The 13078-nt window shown below is 38.0% G+C and overlaps 1 protein-coding gene across 14 annotated transcripts in view; it reads right to left on the bottom strand.

Moving 5' to 3' along the window:
• Positions 1–13078, bottom strand: part of CD44 (CD44 molecule (Indian blood group)) — a 52866-nt gene that overhangs the window by 5100 nt on the left and 34688 nt on the right. Inside the window, exons 7-14 of one of the 14 annotated variants that reach the window (XM_038137924.1) lie at positions 12230–12334; positions 10359–10535; positions 8635–8796; positions 7282–7431; positions 5759–6043; positions 4723–4908; positions 1653–1775; positions 324–402 (exon numbers count right to left, since the gene is read on the bottom strand). In XM_038137924.1, the coding sequence (XP_037993852.1) occupies positions 324–402; positions 1653–1775; positions 4723–4908; positions 5759–6043; positions 7282–7431; positions 8635–8796; positions 10359–10535; positions 12230–12334 (1267 nt within the window). Of the gene's footprint in view, positions 1–323; positions 403–1652; positions 1776–4722; positions 4909–5758; positions 6044–7281; positions 7435–8634; positions 8797–10358; positions 10536–12229; positions 12335–13078 lie in introns of all 14 variants that reach the window. The other 13 variants (XM_038137923.1, XM_038137926.1, XM_038137925.1 and 10 more) reach the window with 13 other exon arrangements.

Below are 13078 nucleotides of genomic sequence, written 5' to 3'. Positions count from 1 at the left end.
GTGAACGTGATTTTCCCATTAATAACTAATAGACAGAGGGTAATCAATTTTCTGTGATCTATATACAGGTAGTTTCCATTTACAAGACTAAACAGTTCATGTAGCTGCTGACTTCATGTGAGTGGTTCCAGGTGAGTGTGAAGGCTGATGTGTGACCTGTGCAGGACATGGTGACCTGGGTCCCCACACTACAAGCCACAGAGCTTTGCAGAGGATGCTCTTTCCTGTGGTTTGCTACTCCGCTCTTTGAGAAAGCTTTGGAGACTCTCAAGGCAGAGAAAAGTGAGGCAGTGTGTTTTGGAAATGTAAGGGGGGAGCCTTACCTTCTGCGACTGTTGACAGCAATGCACACTGCAAGGATCAATGCAAGCACCACGAGAGCAACCACGATGATCAGCCAGTCTGTAGGGACAGAGGAGGGAGGGCAAGAGAGCATGTGAATGTATCTCATGTGGTTTTGCCATTTCACAGAGCTACAGAAACACAATCTCTTCTACTTCCTTTAAGCTGTCACACTCTTTTCCAAGCTTCCATGAATGTTTGTTTGGCGTACAAAGACTTTCCATGCAAATCAAACACATTTTCAGCACTCAGCTATACACAGGCCAGCTCAGATTAAATACCCCATCACTGTTGTCACCTACAAGCACTTTGGTGGGCACAGGTAAAGAGGAGCTGTTTCACTGATTTACTCCAATAGCAAAAGAAAAAGCTTAGCATGACACACCTACAGTCTCAGGCACAGAAGCAGGATGACTTTTAGCACATTTTTAGTAAAGCAGGTTTCACAATCTTCCCAGTAGCCTACTTTCTACTACCATTATAGCTCTGCTACCATTACAGTGGGGGTCCTCTCCCAAGAGCTACGTCCTGTACTTTCTTTGTTTGAAACAACCATTCCTTGTTTAACAAGACTCGTACATTTAATTTGCAACAAATTTCCTCTTCTAATTAGTCAATTATTAGTACTCCATGGTGAAAAACTGATAGAATTCTTTTCGTAGCATGCTGTTCTTATATCTCCCTTCAGTTTTCCCCATAAGTGATGAGTTCTTCAAAAAGTGCTTCAAAGGTTGCCTTCCCAAAATTTTCTGTGCTCTTCTCCATTTTTTTCCTGTGACTAATGCAATGCCTTGAACTGAACACAGAGTTTCACCTCTGGACTTGCTGGGCCTAAGTACAGTGGGATAATTACTTTCTCTGTTTTAAAAATGACTTTACCACTAATAAGTCCCAGAATATATTTGCATTCTTTTGCAGCTGTATCATGGTGTTGGCTTCTTTTTATTCTGTTTTAGTCTGCACGCTCTCTTCTGGAGAGCTTGTCTCAGCTGTTATTTTCACTGAACTTTCTCATGGATATGCATATAACTTCACCAAGTTTTGCTTAATTCAATTTCAGTTTATAAAAGTTAATTGAATCTTAATCCCATTCCCCAAATGCATGGTTTCTCTCATCTTAATATTGCTGAAAAACTATGTGAGTTACAATATACTCCATCTTTCAGACTACTTTTGAAGTGCTGAATATTATCTGATCCAGAACAAAGCCTGAACAACTGCATTTGACTTTCATTTTCATCTCTTACTTCAGTTCATATGAAGAGAATTCTGTCCTTGGATTTTTAAAACATTTGACTTTCAAAACCCACCTGGTACACGGGCCGACCTTGGATGCGAATCTATTTTTGTTGTGGCGGTCTCTCCAGGGGAAGTAGTGGATTCATAATGTCCCTGGTGTGGTCCTTGGTTACCATATGCACTAGAGGTAGAGCCTAAAGAACAAAAAACCCCATCCATTAGGCCAAATATGCTTGATGGATATTTAACAGCAACGTATGAAGACTGCAACTTAAACAACGCAGAAATCATATTCCGGAAAGTCCATACTGAAGCAGTTAATGAGTTTTTATACTGAAAACTATCACACAGACTGTAACATGACACTCATCTGAACTATGGCTAGCTTTAGTATTTTGAGAGGCAAAATTCATGGCTTTCCCCTCTTGTCTCCCACATTTGTTTCAGTTCTATTCTGACATAGGATAAAACTGAACACCTAAAACTCTAATGCTGTCATAAAATTGAACAATGGTTCTCTGAATGCTTGTTACTTTGGCAGCTATAGAATGGGACTCTAAAAAGTATTCTTTTCCTAATAGAAAAAAAGTGTTCTCTGCAAAATTAGATGTGGATCCTCTTGTCCTTTTTAGTAAGTTGTGTAATTTGGTTCCAAGATGGTATTAGATCTTAAGTCAGTCTCTTATATTTTCTAAGCTGGCCATACTGCTTAAACTTTTAGGCAATTACATTCCTGGCCCATGCTATTACCATAGGGGTATCCCAGGTCTAAAATTATCAGCAGATTATAGATACAGTAATTTCATTTGGGACTGCTGCTTCATTATCACTACAAAAATATATATTACAGATCTCCACCTCTCTGAATTCTTCCAGACTCTAAGAAATTAAACACTAACTCTAATCAGCTGTAAAGTTGTTTTTCTTTAACAACATTACAACTCATTTCTGTCCTCTATTTCTGATCTCATTTCCTAGTAACAGCTGGCAAATGCAAAACTGAGAAGCATGTTTTATTCCCTCTGTGAAGCATAGCCAGCAAGCAGCTCATGAATTTTCCAGCTGTTTTTATTATTTTTATTAACAAGAAACTTATTGACTGGTGTGTTGTTTGGTGCTATCTCACAACAAAGGACAGAGCACAAATTCAACAATGAAGAGTCTTGATCTAGCACCAAAGAAAGTGGACCAAGAGGGACCTACTAACTTGTCTGCACTACATCTGAGCAGATTTTTGAACTTTTCCTCCACAAAACTCCTTAGAGAGGCATTCAGGCATTTATTAAAATTTGTGTGCTGGGAAACCTGCTACATTTGCTGCTCCCCTGAGCACTGAGAAGAAGCAGCAAGGATCAACCACATTCCCTGCTGCTCTGGCTCTGGGGAAGTGCTTGCAAGTGGCAGGGAGGGAACCTCAAAAGCCCTCTACATTTCATTTTGGTAGCATACCAGATTTTTTTTCTTAACAGACAGTTATTTTTGTGTTTCTTCAGTGGACTGACTTGTTATGCTGTGGACACTTGGACACTTAGTGTGGTCTAACCACAGCTTAAACACTGCTGTAGAAAAAAAGCAAGTGAAAAAAAGTGGTACAGTACATCAAAGCATTCATTTGATCAGAGAAGGCCTTTAACAATACATCCATGAATCTTTTCCATTCCATTTCACCTATACTGGGCAACATTACAAATGAATAAACCCTTCAAAAAGCTTTTTGATGACAATGGTAGTGTATTAGTAATTCCTATAAACTGCGTTCTTAAAATGCACCAAGAGAAGGCAATTTAAAAAGGAAGAGTTTTGAGAAAATGGCCTTCTGAGCCTTTTGCCAGGGTACTGACAATATTCCTACTGAGAAAGATATTCCCACTGGAAAAGATTCAAACCTGTTCTTACAGGTTTTACGTGCTTAAAACAGAAAGGTAGGAAACATTTTTTCATAGTGTGTAATGTCTACACATAAAATTGAGAAGGCAGCCTAAATTAATTAAGTGAATAGGGCCTGTGAAATGAAAGAAATGCATTTTAGTAGGAAGAAATTATTTAAAACAGATTTAGCTTTCCAATAAAATTCTGACGAATACATATTTTGCATTTATAGTGCTATGCCTATGTCAAAATATAACCAGGCAATTTTGTTAGAGTTCAATTTACTGGTTTATACAAAATTCTTGAAAAAATAATTATCCCAAGTTCTACCTCACAATATATTAATTAATAATAATTAATTATTAAAAGAATTAGTTTTCAAGTGTTTTTTGTATAATTCTGTAAAAATATAGGTACAAAATTTTGTTTATATGCAATGAATGTCCACAGAGCATTGGTGAAATTCTGCTCTGGAATGGTTCTACTAACTTCCAAGAAAATGCACGAAAACAGAGTTTGGATTTGCTGAATTGGGAAAAAACCCCTTACTGTTAGGATGGTTATTTGTCTGGAAATTACATTTGGGAATAAAGAAAAGTCCCTTCAATTCCCATATTATTAGCCTGTGACCACACATTAAAAAAAAATACCAAAGGCTGTGTGTAGTATAATAGCCTAACATTGTTAACTGCCCTACATCAGAAGAATAACCCCTTGAAAAGCAAGGCTGTTCACAAATGAAATGTCAGTAACAGCCCAGTAACAGCTACAACTAATCACTGGAAAGATACCAGCAGCACATATAGCTAGGAAAAAAATGGTGTCACAGAGAATTACCATTTGTAGATATTCAGCTAATTTAGAAGGTTACAAATGGGGGAAGAGTGACAGACAGTTAAGAGTTACATAGCTGTCATTTGTGCCCAGCAAAAAAAAGAAAGAAAAAAATGCTATCACAAATGTATGGGCATGAGCAGAAAGTTTGCACTTCTTCATTTCAATAGTTGTGTTACCACATGCTGATAACAGAATATAAAAAAAGCTTATTTGCAAAACACTATTTTCAGCCTTTAGCTAATGCTTTTACTAGAATGAGATACCATTCATAACATCTTACCAGCAGGTTAAAACCAATAATGAAACCCAAAAAGGAAATCATAATATGACAACCTTTACAATTATGCTTAGTACACATTTTTGGACAATAGCCATTGTCCACAATAACAACTTACTGATGGATAAATGAAAATGGTTATAATTCACTGTTCTTACTGGTAGTAAGAGAAGTCTGCAAGGGATTAAAACGCTCCTCAATGTCTGAAAAAACTCCAGGTATCCCATGGACATGGAAACCATCTGTGGTGTTTGCTGGTTCACCTTCCCTTCCAGATGCAGTGCCAGGCATCAGTGGCTCCTTGGTTGCTTTCTCTTGGTCAGCATCATCCACGGACTCTATGACTGCCATGATGGTGGCATGATCAGGGAACACTCACAAAAACCACCACCCACATCATTTCCTGGGCCGCAGCAAGCCAGAAAGCACCTTCACCTTCCTCATGCAAAGCACAGAAGGAGGGGAGAAGACATGAAAGCCCCTGCTTCTTCTTCCACATTGTCACTGGCTTCTGAGAGACCCTTAAGCTCCACATCTACACTCAGCATCTTGGAGCAAGATGCTGGCGACATACACAGATCCCAGTGACAGATGGAAAGGGGAGACCTTTAGAAGAAGAGACTTTAGCAGCAGCAACCTGACCCTGTAACTCAGGAGTGAGCAGCCTCACCTCTGTTGGTCTTGTCTGGCAATACAGAGGGGAAGAGAAGTAAGAAACTGATTGCAGAATTTAAGGGATGTAATTCTTCTATGAATGCACTGCCCTCACCACTGGGACACCAGTGCCCAGTGATAGTGCTGCTGCTGAGTTGCAGGATCAAGTCATCTGATTAATCTGCCAGAGCACCTCCACCACACCAGTCACGGTGCCAAAGCATATCCAGTCTGATCCCACTGATGCACGGGAAAGGAAGATGAGGCTGGGGATTCAGAACCACCAAAGTGCATGTCTCACAGAACATTTGGGAGATCACCCAAAAACATGCTTCAGCAAAGGTCAGAAACCACCAAGTGCACCAGCAAGGATTTCCTTAGGCCTTGTTCACAGATCATATGACAGATTTTTCACTACAAGTCCACACTAAGAACGAAGATCCCCAGGATGAGAAAGACAGTGAAAGAAGTCATCTTCAGCAGAGATAATGTCTCATTTCACACCAGACATGAGAAATGAGTATGATCCATTATTCTTACTGGTAACCATCAGAAGAGAGTCATTACCAGCTCTGGTCACACTGGCTGTGGTCCTGTGGAGGACTTCATCTCTGGCCATATCCGTGGGATTTGTGATGCCTTCAGTGCCCTGTCCTGGTTCATCATCTGAAGGCAGAGGTGTTTGAGTTGGCTCTTTGTGGTGGGCACCCTCAGGAGAGGAAGCAGATGTTACCACAAGGCGAGGTGCCCATGCTTCCTGGGTTATATCTTCTGGTGCCAGAATGTCAGTGGAGGCTGTGACTGTTGTGATGACGGCCAAGTTAACTTCAAAAACATTTTAAAAATGCACCTTACATATTACTCCCTCTTTATTTTTAGTAAACTCTACTTTTTTTTTATTTATTTGCCTATGTAGGCTAAGCAGTGAGAAGGAAAACAAAACAAAAGAAAACAAAGCCACAAGCATAGAATATCCTCTGCATTTGACACACTCTTTTTGGCTTGTCTCTTCCTTCACTAATATTCACAATGCAGCCTAAAATAATGGTTTTGAAAATACCTAAAGAACACTGTTTAGAAGTGAGAAAACAGCAATATTACTTTCAGAATGAGTATAAGAATTCCTGTTGTTACACAGGAATCAGATTAGAATGACTTAATTAATAACATCTGAAAAAATTGCAAAATCATACTTGGGCTTTCATATTTGCAACTGACCTGTCAAACCTCATAAAGCTTGAAAACAGTGAACTGGGAAACTTTACAGAATCTCTTTCATATTTAGAAAACATGAGTAGATGATAGAGAACACAAACTTTTTAATCTACAAACTATATTTATAATTCACACAATTTGTAGTTTTCATAGCTTTCTGTCAAATCCTAAATGTTGAGGATTAAATAATCCAGATAAAAATGGATTTAGAGGAAGACAAGCAAAAGGATAACAGCTAATTTTCCCTTAGAATGTCTTTTTTAGAAAATGCAGGATAAAAAGATGCAAGAAGTTCCAAACAACAACTGTGTGATAAAAAGATATCTTATTGTATTAAATAAAAAAGCAGTATTTTGAATGAGAATAATTTTAAATAGATAACATGCAGAGTTTGGGAATTTAAGTTAGAACCTTGCAGAACTACATGAACAAACTCCAATAAATTATTTCAAATTTTACAGTATTAAGAGAATATGTTGAAATATTAAGACCAGGGACGACCAGACATGAAAAACAAGCATTTACACTACCCGCCACCTCCAAAAAGCACCTCCTTTCTCAGTTAAAAATACACCTGAGCAAAGTCAGGGGACACTGACGCAAAGAAACAGGGCACACAGGAAAAAAAAATCCTTAAGCAGACAGAAATTCTTGTTGGAATATTCACATGCCACAAAATCATAAAAAAACTGGCACTGTAATTTCACAACAAGAATGCACACTTTGAAGATGAGAAAGACAATGAAAGAAGTCAGTTTCAGAAGAAATAATGTCTCATTTCACACCAGACATGAGAAATGAGTACAATCCATTATTCTTACTGGAACCCATTGGAGGAGAGTCATTACCAGCTTTGATCATAGTGGCTGTGGTCCTGTGGAGAACTTCGTCCCCAGGGGCATCCGTGGGATTCATCATGCCTTCAGTGCTCATTTCTGATTCATAATCCCACGGCTGAGTTGGCTCTTTGTGGTGGGCACCATCAGGAGAGGCAACAGCTGCTATGATGGTTTAATAACAGATGATTTAAGCACAGATTATTTAATAGCTGTGAATTCCATGTGTGTGCTGCTGTGGCCTTCCCATTACCATCCCAGTCAAGCCTCCTTTCCCCTTAAAGCACTACTATCCTTTTCTCTCCACAAAAAGGACAGAGGAGGGAGACCTTGTGTACATCATCACTGCTCTCTCACAGTTTTGGTGAGACATATCCATTTGCTGTTCTTGCCGGCTTTTTTACTTTATCAAAAAGACTCCTGAGGTCAGTGGACCCAGAAAAAGACACAGAGGCAGAAATCAGAAGGATTCCCTGACCTGCATCCCAGGCTACCTACAGAGTCTCAGCTTCCTTGTCACTGTCAGTGGCTGTTACAGTGTGTTTCACATTACAGGCATCAATACTGAAATACTGACATCAAGAAGAGATGAAGGCCTCTGCTTCTTCCTCCACACTGTCACTGGCTTCTGAGAGACCCTTAAGCTCCACATTTAAGCTCAGCATGTTGGAGCGAGATGTTGGCAAAATACACAGATTCCAGTGGCAGCTGGAGAGGAGAGACCTCCAGAAGAAATCACACCATGTTTTTAGAACACTATTGTGATGTTATAAATACTGTGTTATATGAGAATGCATTGCTGGGTCATGCCAGTTTTATAGATTCCAGCCTCTCATCATTCTGTGAATGAACCAGAGGGATAAAGATTTCAATAAAGATTTCAATAAAGAAAAGAACACTCTTTCACCAGGTGAATATTCACAAATGGAATGAATGAACCTCTTGAGGTACAAACATGCATGGATATAAGTATGGATTATATATGGAGTATAAGTATGGAGTATACTTATGGAGTATAAGTATGGATTCGACTTTATGATAAAGACAGTCTGGCAGCACCAAATAATATAATTTATGCAATGAGCTGGATGCAATTTCACAGCCATGCTTCACTAAGGAATGAAAAGTCCTATAAGTGGTGTTGGCAAGTAAAGATCAAATGTTTTATACGGAGTTAAAATTGAAATCTTCTGTTTCACTACCATCTAGACAGGGCACAGATAAAATCAATCACTCTACAGTTTATGAGACAATTTTAGGAGATCAGTAATTACTCCTGTTCTACAAGATGCAATATCTTTCCAGGAGAGGCCATCTGAGAGACAGAAGTGATGCAACGTACATAACAGACATTATTACTAGTACCTGTAGTGGAAGAGTCTCTTTCATGATTGCTCTCTCTGGAAGGAATAACTCTATCCGTTACAGCAGGCTGTGTGGCATAATCCTCTCCCTCATCCGAGCCTGGGTACACCAAAGGCTCTTGCGCTGAGTCGTTCTGTTTGGCCCCACGGCTGGGGACCATAGCTGTTATGATGATGGTGAAGCAATTATGAACTCAGTATATAAAGATCCATTTCTCACATTATTCTCCTCTTCAGTTCTTGTCTCTATGACAGGTCTTGCTCACATGTCTACTACATTTAATGGCAAAGAGAAGTAAAGTAGATTTGCCTCTCATCCTGGTTTATATTTAGAAGAGCTGCCTACTATCATCAGTAGGACCAAATCCTTCCTCAAACTGAGCATATGCTTTTCAGAATCAAGGTGTCTTACTGTTTTTCAAAATTACTTATCTGAATCTTGCTGTCAACTTTGTATTGTTGAATATTAAACCAAAATTCACTGATTCAGAATTAAAAACCTCAGACATAAATAACTGCGAGGATATGACCCATCAGTAAGATTATAATTATATAATTTGAGTGTGTTGACTATATCCAATTTCTTGTCCTCAAAGTTTCACTGTTTCATTTGTTGCAGCATCTCCAGGAAAACACACAAGGAGGTGTGACAAAGGGTAATGGTCATGGTTCAGATTTGTGAATGGTGCACACAATGAATAAGACAGCATACAGCTGGAGAATATCTGACGTGGTAGTTATTTAGAAAAACACCATCCATGTCAACCAACCTGTAAATTTTATTACACAATCAAAGCAAAAGAGTACCCAAATTGTGTAAAAAAGCATAAACCTTCTTAACCCCTTCAACCCAATGGGGGGGGGGGGGGGGGGGAAATAAGCAGGAAATTTGCCACAGTATGTTACACTTTTAATTGCAATCAGGCCATTATGTATTGCTGTAGTAGTGTAGTATAACAGATTATCAGAGACCTGTGTTTGATAATCCACAAGAGCAGATGATGACTGTGGTGCATTCACTGTTGGCAGTGCTTAATACAGCACATCTGTCATTAACTCGTAACTTTGGTATGCTCACAGGAACAGAAATTAAAATACATCAATTTTCAGTTACCATCTTTACAGTGTAATTTTATCTTTTATTTTTCAATTGATTCAACCAATGAAAGTGAGAAGCCTCTCTCTTATTCTACATTATGCTTTGTTTTCTTCCCTTCAGATTGCTATAGTTCAAAAGTGGGATAAGTAGGCATTTTAGATAATTTTTTTTAGATATAACTGTCATTAAAAAAAAAACTGGGAAAAAAATCCCAGGGCCAAGAATGGCTTGCAGCAGGGGAGTGAACACTGTTGCCAAAGGAGTGAAAAATGCAGCACACATTATTATTTTTCCATTTAAGCCTTCTCCGTTTCCTGCAGACAAAACCCTGGCAGATAACTTGTTGAAAGCTTGTGACTGCATGACACACAACACAAAACATAGGAGACAGTTACAGAATTACCCTACTAAAGGTCTTCTCATACAAGACAAATAGAAGAGAAACATCCCAGAAAAGTTTGAAGAACAGACTAATTAAAAAAATAATAATATAACATCAAAATTGCTGAGGTTTATTCACAGAACCTGTGTTATGGCCTCAGAACGTAAAAATGTTAGTAAAACATCCTAAAACTAAATCTTTAGAAAACCCTGAAAATTTACTAAAATATGACCTGCAATATTACCTGTAGAAGTTTCCTTTCCAAAATAAATTTCACCTGCAGTAGTAAATTCCTGTTGTTCAATACTGCCAGTGGTATTTGCAGGATTTTGTTCTTGACTGATCCCTCCAGAATGAAGGCTGTGTAATAGTGGATGTTGGGTTGGTCCTTGATGTTTTTCATTTTCACTTGTAACTAGTGCTGGTAAGATTGTGATCAAATCAATAATGATCAAAATGCTCAACATCACCATATTATCCTTATCATCATAGTCTACATAACAAGGGTGTTTGGCTTTTGCGTCTTGGCTTTTTCTTGTTGTTGCATTTCGTGTGAAATGAAAGATGAAAGAAAACAGAAGTCTTTTGGAAACCCTATTACACAAAAGCATCACCAGGAGCAGCAGAAGATTTAAGTACACTAGAAAGGATCCCAATGACCAATGGAAGATAAGAGATATCCGAGAACCAGAAGAGCTCATAGAAACAACAGCTTGCATCTCTATTTCATATTTATTAATACAAACTTAACTGTTGGGTTTGTTTGTATTCTGTGTTTTTAAAGTAAAACACTGATGAATCTCTTCTTTTGAGTTATCTCAATTGCATAATTACAAAGCTGGCCCTAAGGAAATTGTAATTTCTTCTGAGATTGGAAGAATTAAATAAGCAGGCTCATATAAGTAGATAACCATACTTATTTTGAACTTAATAATAATTAAAGCTCTTACCAATTAAATTAATTCATTGCTTACTCTTTAACTTGCAGTTGTTTACACAGCAGAAGATGCAGTCAGAAATCAGCTGAAGTACCACCACCATAAGAGATGCTCTAACGAAGGTTTGGAAAAGATACATCAGTAAACCTAACATAAGCATAAGAACTCAGCTGGAAATATATTTGCCTTAAGTATCAAACATTCCCATGAATGGTATATAAAAGTAAAGCTAAGGTCCTTGATCAGAGCATGCAAAGAATGAGCTGGATGTGTCATATATGTCATAAGTTACCAGAGAGAGAAACTATGCTATTTCCCAAGAAGAGAAAAACTGGAGGAATATTTATCTTCACATTCAAGCAATGAAATATTCCTAAAGACAGCACTCATGCAAATGTAGTTCATTATTTTTAAATTAAACCATATATATATATATATATATATATATATATATATATATAGTCTTACAAAAAAAAAAGAGGTAATATTATTCAATGTATGAATACAACTGATCTAACAATATTTCACCACTAAAAGAAAGTTATCACAAAAAACATTTCTGTGTGATTACAGAATCTGTTCTAATGCCAAATGCATAAACTTCTGCTGTTCAAAACAATCTCAGAACCAGAAAGACAGAAAATAGCTTGAGGATGCACTCTGTAGCTTTTGCCTACAGAATTGAACATTTTGGTATCTCAGTTGGCTACTGGCACTAACACTGGTAGCAAAATGTTCACCTGCAGTTCATCTGGAGGTAGTGTATTATCCTTTGTAGGACAATATATGTATTGGAAACACTAGCTCCCTTTTTTGTCTTTTGTCTTCTGATTTTACAACAGAAATTTTGAAGTGGAAAAAGGATTTTTTTCCTCACCAAAAGTTACAGTCTGCTCAGTTTTATTGCACACTACTGGTAGTGCAAATTTTAAAATACCAGAGATGTGAGGAGATGTATCTAAAGAAATGAACTTTAGACACATAAGATAGACTTGAAATGACAGATGAATGTTACAGATGCCACTTTTGAGGGCTCTAGTACAAATAATGTAAATTACACTGAACTGATGAACTGAGGCTAATGGTGTGGGAATTACAAACAGCTGCACCCGAGTGTCATACTTCACTGAATTATATCAGAAACCTGAATATTATCTGAAATGCTTGATTGCTTTACCCCTGCTAGCAGAGCTAGGATACTGCTCCTCTTCATCTGTAAAGGTGGGGCTCCTATGGTCTTGTGTGGTGATTTCCAGAAGTGTTTCGTGTTGTGAGTCCAAAGCTGTTGGGACAGTGGAGGATTCAATGCTGACTATGCTCTAAATCTACTGTCCATGTGTGCCATAAAGGTGATGGAAAACAGAAATTCTTGCATAGCCTAGCTGTAGTCTCTTTAATCTTCTCATCAAATCCCTTCACATCAAACCAGTTGCTCTTTTCTTTGCATTCAACAGATGAAAAGATTCCCAAGAAAAATGGGAAAAACAAGCAGCAGAAGAATAATGTACAGTAGAAGCAATGCGAAACCGTTACAACAGCTGTAGAAATTTAAACTCATGTTTTGAAAATAATGCTGGACCTAAGGAATATGGCAGATATCTAAATACATGTAAAACATGCTTGCTAAGTACTCAAGAAGTACCATGTTAGAATATCCACGACTGAGCAAAAAAGTGACGGTCAGCAAAAAAATGAGAGCACCTTCACAAGCACCAGGAAGCCAATATTAGTCAAGTTATAATACAATTAAAAAGATAAAACAGAACTTCTGCAAGAGTCTGTGACCAGAGACTGAATACACTTTCACCCATGGATCATGCAGACACCACTAGGCCGTCAAAGGTATGGAATGCAGTACACCTGTAGGACAAGTCACCAGTGCAGAGTCTCAAAGATAAATAAACACCAAAACTATCCAAAGCATAGGAAGAAAGATAAGAAGTCCCAAAGCAAGATGAATTCCTGATTTTTCATTTTCTACTAAAAATGGAAACCACTGCTGAAAAAATGCAAATACTGAACTATC

Source organism: Motacilla alba, chromosome 5 (genome assembly GCF_015832195.1).
Source record: "Motacilla alba alba isolate MOTALB_02 chromosome 5, Motacilla_alba_V1.0_pri, whole genome shotgun sequence".
NCBI lineage: Eukaryota > Metazoa > Chordata > Aves > Passeriformes > Motacillidae > Motacilla > Motacilla alba.
The sequence above is the reverse complement of the archived record's forward strand: the minus strand, read 5'-3'. Positions and strand labels throughout refer to the sequence as shown.